The 16,685-nt window shown below is 37.4% G+C and overlaps 1 protein-coding gene across 1 annotated transcript in view; it reads right to left on the bottom strand.

Moving 5' to 3' along the window:
- SLC9C1 (solute carrier family 9 member C1) overlaps positions 1–16,685 on the bottom strand; it is a 104,640-nt gene that overhangs the window by 78,129 nt on the left and 9,826 nt on the right. Inside the window, exons 4-8 of the mRNA XM_032298917.1 lie at positions 12,023–12,151; positions 11,100–11,261; positions 6,791–6,887; positions 4,759–4,902; positions 3,532–3,706 (exon numbers count right to left, since the gene is read on the bottom strand). Coding sequence (XP_032154808.1) covers positions 3,532–3,706; positions 4,759–4,902; positions 6,791–6,887; positions 11,100–11,261; positions 12,023–12,151 — 707 coding nt within the window. The remainder of the gene's footprint in view (positions 1–3,531; positions 3,707–4,758; positions 4,903–6,790; positions 6,888–11,099; positions 11,262–12,022; positions 12,152–16,685) is intronic.

Here is a 16,685-nt window from a genome sequence, read left to right as displayed (position 1 = left end):
GCCTAAACCAGGAAGAAGTCAAAACCCTGAATAGACCAATAACAAGGGCTGAAGTTGAGGCAGAAATTCATAGACCACCAACCAAAAAGAGCCCAGGTCCAGATGGGTTCACAGCTGAATTCTCCCAGACATACAAAGAGGAGCTGGTACCATTCCTTCTGAAACTATTCCAAACAATCCAAAAAGAGGGAATCCTTCCCAAATCATTTTATGAGACCAACATCATCCTGATACCAAAACCCGGCAGAGACTCAACAAGAAAAGAAAACTTCAGGCCAATAACCATGATGAACATAGATGCAAAAATCTTCAATAAAATACTGGCAAAGCGATTGTATCAGCACATCAAAAAGCTTATCCACCATGATCAAGTAGGCTTCATCCCAGGGATGCAAGGCTGGTTCAACATATGCAAGTCTATAAATGTAATTCACCACATAAACAGAACCAAAGACAAAAACCACATGATTATCTCAATAGACGCAGAGAAGATCTTTGACAAAATTCAGCAGCCCTTTATGCTAAAAACCCTCAATAAACTAGGTATTGATGGAATTGTATCTCAAAATAATAAAAGCTATTTATCACAAACCCACAGCCTATAATCATACTGAATGGGCAAAAACTGGAAGCATTCCCTTTGAAATCTGGCACTAGACAAGGATGCCCTCTCTCACCACTCCTATTCAATATAGTATTGTAAGTTCTAGCCAGAGCAATCAGGCAAGAAAAATAAATAAAGGGTATTCGATTAGGAAAGGAGGAAGTCAAATTGTCTCTATTTGCAGAAGACATGATTGTATATTTAGAAGACCCCATTGTCTCAGCCCAAAATCTCCTGAACCTGATAAGCAACTTCATCAAAGTCTTAGGATACAAAATCAATGTGTAAACATCACAAGCATTCCTATATACCAATAACAGACCTAAAGAGAGCCAAATCAAGAACGAACTGCCATTGACAATTGCTACAAAGAGAATAAAATATCTAGGAATGCAACTAATAAAGAATGTAAAGGGCCTCTTCAAGGAGAACTACATACCACTGTTCAATGAATTAAAAGAGGAAACAAACAGATGGTGAAACATTCCATACTCATGGTTAGGAAGAATCAATATCGTGGAAATGGCCATACTCCCCAGAGTAATTTATAGATTCAATGCTATCCCCATCAAGCTACCAATGACCTTCTTCACAGAACTGGAAAAAACCACCTTAAACTTCATATGGAACCAAAAGAGAGTCTACATAACCAAGTCAATTCTAAGCAAAAAGAACAAAGCTGGAGGCATCATACTACCTGACTTCAAACTATACTACAAGGCTACAGTAATAAAAAAAAAATAGACAAATGGGACCTAATTAAACTCCAGAGCTTCTGCACAGCAAAAGAAACAGTCATTAGAGTGAATTGGCAACCAACAAAATGGGGAAATATTTTTGCAATCTACCCATCTGACAAAGGGCTAATATCCAGAATCTATAAAGAACTAAAGCAGGTTTACAAGAAAAAAACAAACAAGCCCATTCAAAACTGGGCAAAGGATATGAACAGGTGCTTTATGAATGAAGACATATATGAGGCCAACAAACACATGAAAAAATGCTCATCATCACTGGTCATTAGAGAAATACAAATCAAAACTACATTGAGATACCATCTCACACCAGTTAGAATGGCGATCATTAAAAAATCTGGAGACAACAGAAGCTAGAGAGGATGTGGAGAAATAGGAACACTTTTACACTATTGGTGAGAGTAAATTAGTTCAACCATTGTGGAATAAAGTGTGGCAATTTCTCAAGGACTTAGAAATAGAAATTCCATTTGATCCAGCAATCCCATTACAGGGTGTATATCCAAAGGATTATAAATTGTTCTATTATAAGGACATGCACATGAATGTTCAGCACTGTTTACAATAGTAAAGACTTGGAACCAAACCAAATGCCCATCGATTATAGACTGGACTGGGAAAATGTGGCAAATATACACCATGGTATACTATGCAGCCATCAAAAACGATGAGTTCGTGTCCTTTGTAGGGACATGGATGAACCTGGAAACCATCATTCTCAGCAAACTGAAACAAAAATAGAAAATCAAGCACCACATGTTCTCACTCATAGGCAGGTGTTGAACACATGGACACAGGGAGGGCAGCATCACACACTGGGGTCTGTGTGGGGGAACTAAGGGAGGGACAGTGGGGAGTGGGGAGTTGGGGAGGGATAACATGGGGAGAAGTGCCAGATATAGGTGATGGGGAGGAAGGCAGCAAACCACACTGCTATGTGTGTACCTATGCAACAATCTTACATGTTCTTCACATGTACCACAAAACCTAAAATGCAATTTAAAAAATAGTAAAAATAATAATAATAATAATGCTTTGTGAGAGTTGTATGCTAGACTGGCTGTTACCAGCTCATGAGAGCTCATCATTCAATTTCAGGGAGTTTATGAGCTGATTGATGTTCTGTTGGCGGAAGTGATTACACAACAGAAATGAGCAAATATTACAAATTAGGGCTTCCTCCCACCTCAACACATAAGTTACTTGTTAAATATTTACCACAAAGCACTGATACTATTAACTCTGTCTTGGAGTAAAGAAACTGATACTTGAGGTGAGGTGGGAATTAAAAACCTGCTGATATCCACACAGTAAATGGTAGCTAAACTAAGAATTTCAGAACCTAGATATGTGTGCAAGGTTAGCCACCACATTGATCCAGTGTATGGTGATTACACTGATCTTGATTATTTGGGCATGTAGAAATAGATTAAAAAGAAGAGAGAGGTCATACAATATTGGATAATTTTGGTTTTAAAGGCAGTTTAAGGATTGGATTTTAAATACTCGGACTGAGTGTTATTTAAGTAGACACGTAATAATTACCTTGCCACTCCTTGTTTTACACTTGGGATTTATGTTAAAAAAAAAAAAAAAAAAAAAAACCATGATGATAAAAGCATCAGATGCTCCGTGATACCTGCATAGAAAATTTCTTATAGAGATTCTTGTAATTATCTTGCCCAGACACATTGTAGAAGGAGAATTATGCCCAGCATTTTCTGCTAAGCAGAGTTTGAGGGCACTGTTTAGAGTCCTTTATCTGACAATTAAAATGTTTTGACTCACAGCATTACTAAATGAGGCCTCATAAAGTTATAGAAGGCAATAGGGCCAACCATAAAAGAAGTCTACTTCTCTTGAGTGCAATACATAATTAAAACATTATTGAGTGTACATTTTGTATCTGGTAATATTTTAAATGATTGATATTTTAATCACTTTGATCTTTGTAATAAACTTATTTTTAGAGTATGAAGGAACTTAGGAATTCCTAAGCTAGAATGGGGAGAAGGAAAGTTGCCAGTTCCTCCTCTCCCCAATCTTGCCATAATAGCTAAATCACTCCTACACCCCGAGTGGAGTTAAGCTACCTCACTACAAAAAATTTATTTTCAATATACAGCAATAGTTTTATACAATATTCAAATAAGAAAGTACAGCTTTCTTTACTTGAGATTTTTCTCTGTCAGATGCAAAATAAAGATCAGAGTAGGCAAGCAGAAGGGCCATGCTTATATTAGGCGTCCCTTTCATTTCACTCCAGACCATCATGAATACCCAGCGCCAGCTGAACTCATGACCAACCCGAGAAAAAACAGGGCTCATTAACAGAAGGATCAGAAGTCTAAAAGACAAAACAATTTTTAGAATGTTATACTTTCATAGGAATTTCTTTCCATTTCACTCTATTCTAATCTACTCCCAGTAAAATTTCTAACTCTCAAGCGAATGAGATATCTTTCACACACTGTTGACATGGCACCAAAGATAGGCAGCAGGTATTCCACAGAGAGACATGCCAAGAGAATGGCATTGTTCTTTGTTTCTTTCTACTAACTCTACATCATCTCTGAGCCGTGTTCCTTCGGGAGGAAAAAAAAGTTCGAGATGTGTTGTGCATGAATTCTGAATCCCCACCCCAAATAAAAACGAATCTAATAAATATGAGAAAATGTTCTCTGTTTCTTTTTCTTTATAGATTTTAATCTTGATGAATTGGTCCAATATTGGCCAGGTTTTTTTTTATTGTTTTTTTCCTTCAGCCATTTATCATTCCCATGTTCCTACGTTTTATACTAATTTTATCTGATAATTTGGGAAATAATTTCCTTTTACTTGACACTAGCTGCCTTGCCTTCAACAATTCAACTAGATGGAAGCAGAATGTCAACCATTTGATTGATGGAGATTAAAGAACTATGAGACACTAGTTATGGTGGTTTTTCCCACTGTATGCTATCTCCTTTTCAGCTACATGGACAGACTTTTTCTACCTCTTAACAGTGGAAAAATAAACTACAAAAATTATTTGAGAAAAAAAGACTTTTGCAAAGCGGGCTTCCCTATGATTTTTAGAAAGCAATTTCTAACTACAATTTTTAATAGAAAATTATATAATATTGAGCAAAAACAGTATTTTTTATTTATAATATTTACTTAACCATGAAATGTCATACAAAAATATTGGACAAAATATGTAAAATGTTAATTGTGTTTTTTTCTAATTAAAAAATATGCAGAGTTTGCATTGTTTTGAAATTTAGTTAAAAGTCAAAAAAAATAAATTACTAAGCACTTATTTGCTGATTACCCTTAGAAAATTTCAATTTTTCAATCTAAAAGATGATCTTCAAACTTAGTTATCTATAAATGAAAAAATGTTAGTGGTGTTCTTACCTTATAACAATCAGTGTGAAGTAGATATTTAATGTATAGTATATATCAGAAAATTTTATATACAAATATGAATGTGCAGGAATTAGAAGTCCAGAGAAAGTAAACACCATAAGAAAAGCAACAAATGACAGACAATTCCAGAATCTGCATTTTCAGAAAAAAATAAAAATATTTATAATCAATTAGACATATTTATTACAAGGCTTATCTATGTGAATTATTGTGCTAATCATTTTCAAAAAATGAATAAAACATTTACAAACAACTCTGACTTGTGGCTGAAAAAGATGAAAAGTTATTAAATGATTTTACACAAAAGAAATGACCTGGGTAAAGAGGAACTGAAAATATGAGATGGGTGAGGGTCAGTAAAAGATCATAGAATTAATGAATTTTAGTCTCCGTGGTGGAAGCATTGTTAGAATTTAGGCACTAGAGGGCATACAGTGAAAAAATGGGAAATAGTACACCTTCTCTGTTAAAGAGTTAATATGGACCTGTTAGTGGTTGTTTTGAGATGTTAGGATTTAACACTATTATCTTAGATTTCCACTCTCTTCCAGAGTAGAAGTTGATATATACTATATTTTAGACAGTAAGATTCTTGCAATTGAGTTTATTTGAACAAGTAGTTATTTGTACAACTATAGGAGTGGGTGGCTAAAGATGGGTGGTGGACATACTTATACAAGGAGAGAAGATCCAGGAATTCAAAGATGAGGCAATAGAAGGATTAACTATGAATATTGACATCACTAAGAATGGTGATAGAGTAATATTGGAGAGTGAGACAGGAACTAAAATCTTCACAAAATGGAGTGTGACTTAGAGTTCTGTAAAAAACCACAACCCACAGGCAGATGATATATTCTGATGGCACAAGCTTCAAAATTGGATTCTTCTAAGGAAGTAGAAACTAGAATGATTTAGAAATCACTCTGAGGTTCAGAGAGATCACCTACTTCAATTGTAGTCTCAATAGTACTAGGAATGCAAGTGAGAGAGACATCACAACTTATAAGGAATGAAGAATACAGAGAAGTAATATATTTGAAGATCCAGCTTATAGTTGGAGCAAGAAGATGAGGAAAGCCTTCAGAATCACTCCCCATATATATAATTAATACTTGAGTAGCATTTTAAATTCTTCCCACAACTGTGGTCCATTTAATTTTGCCTAAGTGCAAGTACAATTGGCTTCCATTGTAATTGGCATGGAATTTTACAGAAGTGCTCCAGAATCCTACAAGACCCTTTATCTTTTAAGCTTATTACTTCAGAATTAATTCTATCTTCTATAACATTGTCCCATAACTCCAAAAACCATGGTTTACTTTTAGAACGTTTGTTAACACATATGTTGTCATTATATGGTTCATGTCCAGTTCCCACCCTAGGTACTGAAGCATTACAGAAAGTGCTCTTCCTCTAGGCTGATAACTACTCACCCCTCAGCTGAGTTCCCTTGAGCAAGGCACAATTTGCACTTTTCCACCCATAGTCTTGCTTACATTAAGTTTGGTCATATTTTCTTTTAGAACACTGCTAATCCTCTTCAAATGCCCTGGCTAACTCTTTGGATTTGCTTTACACAGCATCTTATTGTCCTTAAAATACTTAAGTTTTTTTTTTTTTTTTTTTTTTGGCATTAAGTTCAGCTGAATTAAACGTAATTTTAAAATATTTCATTAAAATATTAAAATATTATTCCTCAATTACTGTACTTTTGACACCCTCTTACTAGTGAGTACAAGATTTTATATAGGAAATTATTGAGCAGATAATCAGAGACTTAAGGAATTAGCAGGGAAACAGAATCAGCATGCGCTCAAGGTAAGGTTATGGATTTGCTTTAAATTGGAAGATTCAAAAGAACTGGCGAGAAAAAATAAAATCTAGGAAAGGTTTTTAGTTGGGTAGTTTTTAAGTCTTTGAAAATCTTACTTTGACCATGTAGATGTGGATATTGTTACTATTATAATATTGTACCTTCCAGTGTATGAAATAAAATGAAAAAGTACTAGGCACTTACTCAAGAGATGCTTCAGCTCCTGCTTTAAAACTTGTAGAATTTAAAAGAAGTCCTACAATGGCCAGAGTAAATATTCCTGACATTCCAAGTAACTCACCTATTTTTTAAAAGAAATAAAGTATTAATTTAACATCAACAGCAGCACAAATTTTACCAGAGTTAAAAGTATCAGATGTTGTGACAGTACCATGATTTTAGAGAGAGGCAACTTCACTTGATTTCAGCTGGAAAATATTGCAAATTATTACCACCATCCCATGTCCTTTTTCTTCCTCCAACTTATATCCAATTGTATTATAAAGTCTACAATGGACACCTTTGCACTGCTTCACATACCCCAGTGAGGTTAGAGCACCCTTTAGAGGTCTGATTGTTTCAGATGGGTTCTGGAGGGTTGAAGTAAAAATCAGCTGATGATATCTTTATGAACTTGTCCACAACTTACGTCTCTTTCTTATCAGATGTAGTTCTAGCTAATAAGTAAATATTGAAATATTTGTTCTTAATACTAAAGAATATTGTGGATATGCTACTTTTATCATATATTAAATTGTCATCCATACTTTGACTAATTCTTTGTGCTTCTTTGACTTACTTTGTATTCCTAAGTTAACAACAGTTGTATTTTAATTACTGTAGGCCCATTAAATGTTTTAATACCTTTCTGGTAGGGAAAGTTCGCTACCTAAAAAAAAAATTGTCTCGTCTATTCTCACACATTAATTTTTCTAGATGAACTTTTGAAACTGTTTTCATGAAATTGTAGATGGGCACAATGGCTCATACCTAAAATTCCAGCACTTTGGGCAGTAGGTGGGACCATTGCTTGAGCCCAGGAGTTCAAGACTGGCTTAGGCAACTTAGTGTGACCCTGTGTCTACAAAATATTTAAAATATTAGCTGGGTTTGATGGCACATGCCTATAGTACCAGCTACTCTGGAGGCTGAAGTGGGAGAATTGCTTAAACCTGGTAGGTTGAGGCTGCAGTGAGCCATGATCATACCATGGTATTCCAGAGCCTGGGCAACAGAGCAAAAGCCTGTTTCTGAGAGAGAGAAAGAGAGAGAGAGGAGAGAGGAAAGAGGAAGAGAAATTTTAAAACCCCCCAAAATTATATCATTGTTTGATTTGGACTGTAATACATTTTAATTTAGTGAAATTAATACTATTATTACATTATTGAGTTTTCTCTTCTAGAGGTGGAAAATTACAAGTTTTCTATTTTTTATTCTAGTCCTAGCTAGAAATGGTAACAAAAGCAGAGTCATTATTGAATCATGAAAAAAGAAGAAATCATAGACATAGATTCTTTGAAATGATCAAGCCCTGGATGAGGTATTATATCTTGTTAGGTGTCGGTGAAATATTTACAATGAGTATCTTGAAGATACTAATTATATAAGCATGAAGCCAGGTCACAGGGAAATCTTTTTATATTAAACTGATATTTATTCTGTATCTTGTTTTCATGAAATTCTGTCCCGGCAGGTTTCTTCCTAAAATGTTTATTGAGACATCTTGACTCTAAAAGTTTAAAATTATTTCCTTGGGTATAATCTTTAATTGTGAAACTAGGGTTACTTATTAAAAACAATGTTAGAGGAAATTATATTTGTTGGAATATTTTTTAGGAATTTAAGTATACACATGAATACTAGTAAATGAGGAACCTACCTGAATTAACTGATCATTCTCTCACTGCCTGTTAATTCATTAGCTTGATTCTGTAACCCTCAGTATATTATAATTGGATTTAATCAACTGATTAATTCATTAGAAACCCTCAAGATACCCTGTTCTGCCTTTTCCTCCTCAGAGGGAAAATAATACATTCCCATTACTCTAGCATTTCTGAAGAGAAGTTTTTCTATGCTTCAATTTATTCAAATTATATATTTCTTAGTGACTTTTATAATTTTCTGTGTATAGTTCAAAACTACTTGTTAAATTTATTGATATTTTATAACTTTATACCAATATAAAAAAATCAAATTTTCATATTTTCTAGCTAGTTACTGCTGGCTGATGAAGATACCATCAATTGTTTTGGATAACTTTATCTCATATCAAGCTATTTAAGGGTCTTGCTGACTTTGTTTACCAATTAATTTTGTTGAATTTTCTATATGATATAAAATATTATGATTAATGGTGAGAAGGGAGATGCCCCTGCCTCCTTCTACTTCCCGGTCTCCACCTCCTCCCATCCCTTCCCTCTGGATGGGAAGAAGGGTGAAAAAAAAAGAAATAAAATACCAAAGAGCTTGAATCTGTGGTCAGGTGACTTGCTGATGCCACTGACCAGGCCATAAAGAGGCCCAAGGACTGGGAAGATAACTCCCTTTTTGGTTCCTACTGCCTCTACTATCTATAAGCCTTGAAAGAGTTGCAAATGAATGTTATCACTACTGGCCAGACACTGGGTCATGTCCCCCACATTTGCACGACCCAGGCTCCCTCCTGGAAACACCTCTGCTAATAATTTACTGCCTTTGTCTTGTCTCTGTAAGCCCGTCCCCTGCCAGCTCCTGCTCTCGCTGCATATGAACTAGCAAATCAATGAAGCCAAAAGATTGTAAGGTCAAAGTCCAGCCAATGGACAATGACACAGTTTTGCCTCAGTTTCCCCTTTAGTGTTGTAAACCTATAAAAGAGGAAAGCTGCTTCTAGGGGAGCGCAGTGAGTAAGGCTTTAGGCCCCACAGCTCCCGGCTGAATAAAAAGCCATTTCCTTCCTCAGTTCGGTGTTCAAGAGGTTTGTTTCCAGCCACTTTTGCTTTAATAACAATTTTTTTTCTTTTAAAATATGTATAAATTTCCCTCCTTATTGCATTAGCTAGAGCTTTCATAATTATTTTTATCATGAATGTGAGAATATGCACCATTGTCTTATCCCTAAATGTAACAGAAAGACATAGTACAGGTGTGGTAAGTAGGTATTATCTGGTATGTCAACTCCAAATCATATGAAGGGCTGTCAGAAGAGCTTAATTAAATGTGATTCTGAGGCTGTGTCAGGAAACAGTGGTATGGTTAATTATTAATATCTACCATACTCCTGTGAGGAGGTGATTGTGGGACATGGATTAATAACAATGACAGATTTTCTAACATTTAGCTTTACTTGATATGTAACTTCTATTTTGATTGCCTTTTTGATCCAAGAGTTACCAAGACAAAATATCTAAGGCCGGGCGCAGTGGCTCAAACCTGTAATCCCAGCACTTTGGGAGGCCGAGACGGGTGGATCACGAGGTCAAGAGATCGAGACCATCCTGGGCAACATGGTGAAACCCCGTCTCTACTAAAAATACAAAAATTAGCTGGGCATGGTGGCGCGTGCCTGTAATCCCAGCTACTCAGGAGGCTGAGGCAGGAGAATTGCCTGAACCCAGGAGGCGGAGGTTGCGGTGAGCCGAGATCGCGCCATTGCACTCTAGCCTGGGTAACAAGAGCGAAACTCCGTCTCAAAAAAAAAAAAAAAAAAAAAAATCTAATTTACAGGTTGAAACTGCCCACCTCTGCCTTTTTGTTAGACAGATGGCTTCTCTCTTTGTTGCCCAGGCTGGAATGTGATCATAGGTCACTGCAACCTCAAATTCCTGGGCTCAAGTAATCCTCCCACCTCAGCCTCCTGAGTAGGTGGGACTACAGACATGTACCATCACATCTAGCTAGTTTTAAAATTTTTTGTAGAGATGGGGGTCTCACTATCTTACCCAGGCTCGTCTTGAAATCTTGGGCTCAAGTGACCCTTCTGCCTCAGCCTCCCAAGGTGCTAGGATTACAGGCATGAGCCACCCCACCTGGCAGGAGCCCTGTTTTTGTAGTTCATATTTAATTTAACTGTATCATGGTTGAACAATGTTTGAAATTTTATTGAAATGTTCTTCAATGTAATTTCTACAAATTGTCTATTGGTATATGTAAAGGATACGCATTCTGTTTTGAGAGGTAAAACTCTATATGTCTTATAACCCAAACTTATAAGATATTTGAATATTTTTATAGCCATAATAATTTTTTGTTCAATTAGTCATGAAATTCTCTGGGAAAGCATAGTAAGTTATCTTTCTGTAATGATACTCTTGTCAAATCCTTTCTTTTATAATGGTATTTGCTAATATTGGTACATTATTTTCTGTTGTATATTCATATTTTTATCTCTTTTGATAGATTATTTTAATAAAAATATTGTTTGCAGATCAGTTGAATGTTTTTACTAACTTTTGCCTGGTATGTATTTTCACATATTTTTATTTTAAAGTTTTCTATGTCATTTTATTTTAGGCGTAGGCCTCTCACTTACAAATATAAAAGATGAGATACAGAGTTGAAAAGATGAGACTCATATGATTGACATCATCACCAAAACCAGTTGACATCCACAACTGAATCAGCTTTGAACTTAGAATTCCGAACCAGAAACTTGCTATAATATATGAACAAACTGCACTCACAATGCCTTGAGCTACAAGAAAGAGGAGTAAATAAGAAATAGTTAATATAATTTGCCCTTAATTTTAACTGATATTCTGGGTTAATTTTTCTTTTGGTCATTATCTTTAATTGCCACAATGAACATGAGAGTGCAGATATCCCAGGGGCGACATAATGATTTCAATTCCTTTGGATATATACCCAGAAGTTGGATTATTAGATCATACGGTAGAGTTCTACTTTTAGGTTTTTGAGGAACTTCCACATCATTTTCCGTAATAGCTGGCACTTTGCAATTCCTCTGCTTACAAGCAGTATTCTTTGGCCCTGTAGATGACTAGTAACTCACACTTCCTCCCTGACAGCTTTCTATGTTGCCTGCATGAGATGATATAGTCCCAGGGCAAAGGGAAGAGAAGATGCCTCCTCTCACTACTAGTAGATGCACTACTTGGCTTATCTTCTAAGCTCATCTTCAGCACATAAAAAAGAACATTTCTCATCCTGGTTGTCTGGCATTCTGGTTCAGCCCAGGACTGTGGAATGTTGTTCCCATAAGTAACTTCATGAAGAGTCTCAACCCTGCCTCACAACAAATATGTAACTAACATTAAATAAGTAATGTGTAATAGTGCTTTGTAAAGAGTAAGTCATTAAACCAATACTCACAATTATATTCCTACAAATATAACTTATGGTAGGATATTACAAAATACATGCCAGCTTTCAGAAAATACAGGATTCTGATGTTAAGAAATGTATTTAAAAAAAAAAAAAAAAAAAGATCCTTACCTAAGGTTTGGTTCCTTTCACTGCGTAGTCCTTTGTTAAAATCCATAATACTAGTAAATGTAATTGATGATAGAACAGAGGTCATCAGACTTTCTCCATTAATTAAATTGGTGAGGCTTCTAGAAAGCCCTATGTATGTTGAGGAGGGAAAGATGTTTTTTAAAGTGAGAAAAACATTAAATATTACATATTAAAGAATCAAGTTTTCTTAGCAACTATAAGTATGGTCCTATGGATTTACCGTAAGTTTAGACCATCATAATTGGCACTAAATTGGCCGGGCGCGGTGGCTCAAGCCTGTAATCCCAGCACTTTGGGAGGCCGAGCCGGGTGGATCACGAGGTCAAGAGATCGAGACCATCCTGGTCAACATGGTGAAACCCCGTCTCTACTAAAAATACAAAAAATTAGCTGGGCATGGTGGCGCGTGCCTGTAATCCCAGCGACTCAGGAGGCTGAGGCAGGAGAATTGCCTGAACCCGGGAGGCGGAGGTTGCGGTGAGCGGAGATCGCGCGATTGCACTCCAGCCTGGGTAAGAAGAGCGAAACGCTGTCTCAAAAAAAAAAAAAAAAAAAAAAAAATTGGCACTAAATTAATTATGGCCCATTATGTTTATGTAAGTGAGATAATTAAAGCTCTCATTCCTTGCTTCAGAGCACAAAGGAAAACATGAAATTTCTTTTTTTTTTTTTTAAATTCAGTGAGTTGTTCTGTATAAATACTGCATAATAAATCAGATATATTTAAGGCAAGAGAAAAAATGGTTGAGGGATAAAGTAAATTTACAAACCAAAGCTTTATAACATTACATCCAAACAAAGTATTAAGGCAATTGTTCACATAATCTAGCTAGACTGAGAAATTATCTGACTTTCTCATTCATTCTGCCCAATGGCTTTAAAAATCAATCACCATGAATGGAGAGTTTCTGACATTACTCACTTCCATTCAAATTTTCCTCTATTTGTAATGATATTCTAAGTTAAATTATCTATCAGTTGTCCTTTTCCTCTCCCATTAAATATGCATGTAGTGGTAAAACTACAACTTTGAGCATCTATAGTGATTTTCTAAAAGCCATAGGAGGAAATGTTATCATATAGTAAAATGCTTTGTGTGGATCAACCACTCTGTAACTGTAATCACAATCTAACTACAATTAGTATGCCAACAGACGAGAAGAAACACCAAGGCTGTTCCTGTATGGCTCAAATGCCTTGGTCATCCCATTCTTCACCTCTTCCTGTATCTATGCCCTTTGCTGTAAAACTTGGCAGTGTTTCTCACCAAAAAGATCCACTTTGTTTTGTTATGAGATTTGATGAGAGTTGAAAGATTTCTGCCTCTTCCCTGACTCCTGTCATCACCATGACAGCACTCCTCTGTAGGAATGTAAGAGATACATGAAGGAAAGGTACATCTTCCAAACTGAGGCCATTCTGGATCACTTAGCCCCCAGATGTCCACCAGTTGATTACAGATTCATTAGTGAATCTAGCTAGATCAGTAGAACCCAGTCCATATCATCAGAACTGCTGAATTCATGAGAAATAATAAATAATTGTTGTTTTAAGCTGCTACATTTGGAGTTATTACTCAGCAAAACCTAACTGATATTATTGTATAATTATTTCGTTTTAGAAAACAGAATTATGGCAAAATGTAAATATTCAGAAATACATGGCATAGAAGGAGTCAAAGGGCCACAAAAAGCACAAGACAATGTGAATGTACTTACGTATTCTACTGACAGTCCCAAGAAAATTTTTATTGAAAAAAAAAAAAATATATATATATATATATACACACACACATGCACACACACACACATTTCTAAATCTTATAAATATTGCTTTGTAAACTCAGGATCAATGCTGTCAAAAAGAAATTACTTTTTAAAAAGTATTTTTGAAAGATACCAAGTGAGGAGAGAAACAAAATTCTGAAAGTAATGGCAAGATGGACAAAATTTATGAAAACACACGTGCAGAGGATTCAAGATGAACAATTAGGAGCAGCCCAGAATTGCAGCTCCCAGCAAAAGCATGGAGGGTGAGTGGACGCTACATTTCCACATGAACTTTTACTGCCCACAGACCAGGAGATTCCCAGGCAGAGGAGCACCATGGGTCACCAGCACGGCTGTCTTGGCCAGCACAGTGGGTCTCTGCACAAAATACAAGGGTCTAGGCACCGTTTTAGCCATTCAACTGATAAAAAGGGGAAAGAAACAGGGAGCCAGGCCAGGAGATTCCCAGGCAAAAAAGGGCCACAAATCTCCATGCGGCTGTTTCAGCTGGTGCAGTGGGTTGCGGCACGGGAATTAACACAGATCCTGGTGACTTTTCAACAGGTAACTGGAACACCTGGGAGACAGAGTCGCCCATTCAACTGATAAAAAGGGGACTGAAACAGGGAGGCAGGCCAGGAGATTCCCAGGTGAAAAAGCACCATAAGCCCCCAGTGCAGTTGTTTTAGCCAGCTCAGTGGGTCTCAACACAAATGTCACACAAATCCAGGCACCTTTTCAACTGGGGACTGGAATGCCTGGGAGACAGAGTTGCCCGTTCAACTGAGAAAAAGGGGACTGAAACAGGGAGCCAGGCCAGGAGATTCCCCAGCGAAAAAGTGCCGTAAGTCTCCAGTGGCTGTTTCAACTGGTGCAACAGGTCTACGCACAAGAAATCACACAAATCTGGGTGCTATTACAACTGGAGACTGGGACACCTGGGAGACAGAGTCACCTATTCAACTGAAAAAAAAAAAAGGGATCTGAGGTAGGGAGCTAGGTGATCAGGCTCGGCCAGTCCCACCCCCACAAAAAACAGCAATCTGAAACGCTCTGGATTGAGAGTTTCACAGCAAGCACAGCTGAACCTGGGACAGTCCAGCTCTGTGGGAGAGGGGCATCCGCCATTACTGAGGTAGTCCCTCACTACTGAGGTAGTCAACCATTACAGAGAGAGTCTGCCATTACAGAGGTGGGCCACCATAGCCAAGGCAGTTCTAACTATACCCCTAAAAACAGGACTGCAGGGAAGTTCACAAGGCAGCTGGGCAAAGCCCACAGCAGCTCAGCAAAGCCTCTGCAGGCAGACTGTGACTAGGCTGCCTCCTCACTGGGCAGGGCAGTCCTGCCTACCTCCCTGGGACAGAGCACCAGGGGGAAATAAAAGGCGTTTATGAGTTCTGCTGCAGTAGACTTAAATGAACCTGCCCAGCAGCTCTGAATGGAACAACGGAGCTCACAGTTCAGCACTTGAGCTCCTATAAAAGACAGACTGTCTCCTCAAGCAGCTCCCTGACCCCCCATATATCCAAAGAGATACCTCATAAAGGAGAGCTCAGACTGGCATCTCGCGGGTATCCTTCTGGGACAAATATAGCAGAAGAAGAAACTGGCAGCAACCCTTACTGTTCTGCAGCCACTGCAGGTGATCCCCAGGCAAGCAGGGCCTGCAGTGGACCTCAGCAGTCCTACAGCAGAGGGGCCTGACTGTTAGAAGGAAAACTAGGAAACAGAAAGAAATAACTTCATCCTCAACAAACTGGACAACCACTCAGAGACCCCATCTGAAAGTCAACAACTACAAAGAACAAAGGTAGATAAATCCACAAAGATGGGAAGAAACCAACACAGAAAGGATGACAACGACCAAAACCAGAATGTGTCTCCTCCTCCAAGGGATCACAGCTCCTCACCAGCAAGGAACAGGGCTGGATGGATAATGAGTCTGATGAAGTGACAGAAACAGGCTTCAGATGGTGGGTAATAAGAAACTTCTCTGAGCTAAAAGAACATGTTATAACCCAATGGAAAGAAACTAAGAACCTTGAAAAAAGGTTTGATGAAATGCTAACAAGAATAAACAGCTTAGAGAGGAATATCAGTGAATTGATGGAGCTGAAAAACATAGCATGAGAACTTCGCGAAGCATACACAAGTTTCAACAGCCGAATCGACCAAGCAGAAGAATGGATATCAGAGATTGAAGATCAACTCAATGAAATAAAATGAGAAGGCAAGATTGGAGAAAAAAAGGATAAAAAGAAATGAACAAAGTCTCCAAGAAATATGGGACTATGTATAAAACCTAATCTATGTGTGATAGGTGTACCTGAATGTGACGGAGAGAATGAATCCAAGCTTGAAAATACTCTTCAGGATATTATCCAGGGAAACTTAACCAACCTAACAGAGCAGGCCAATATTCAAGTCCAGGAAATATAGGGAACACCCCAAAGATATTCCTCAAGGAGGGCAACCCCAAGGCACATAATCGTCAGATTCACCAGGGTTGAAACAAAGGAGAAAATGCTAAGGGCAGTCAGAGAGAAAGGTTGGGTTACCCACAGAGGGAAGCCCATCAGACTCACAGCAGATCTCTCAGCAGAAACCATACAAACCAGAAGAGAGTGAGGTTCAATATTCAACATCCTTAAAACAAAGAACTTTCAACCCAGAATTTTATATCCAGCCAAAGTAAACTTCATAAGTGAAGAAGAAATAAAATCCTTTACAAACAAGAAATTAGTCAGAGATTTCATCACCACCACCGCCTGCTTTACAAGAGCTCCTGAAAGAAGCACTAAACACAGAAAGGAACAACAAGTACCAGCTACTCCAAAAACGTACCAAATGGTCAAGAGCATCGACACAAT

Source organism: Sapajus apella, unplaced genomic scaffold (assembly GCF_009761245.1).
Source record: "Sapajus apella isolate SASKATOON/1434 unplaced genomic scaffold, GSC_monkey_1.0 scaffold40, whole genome shotgun sequence".
In the NCBI taxonomy this organism is placed as follows: Eukaryota; Metazoa; Chordata; class Mammalia; order Primates; family Cebidae; genus Sapajus; species Sapajus apella.
The sequence above is the reverse complement of the archived record's forward strand: the minus strand, read 5'-3'. Positions and strand labels throughout refer to the sequence as shown.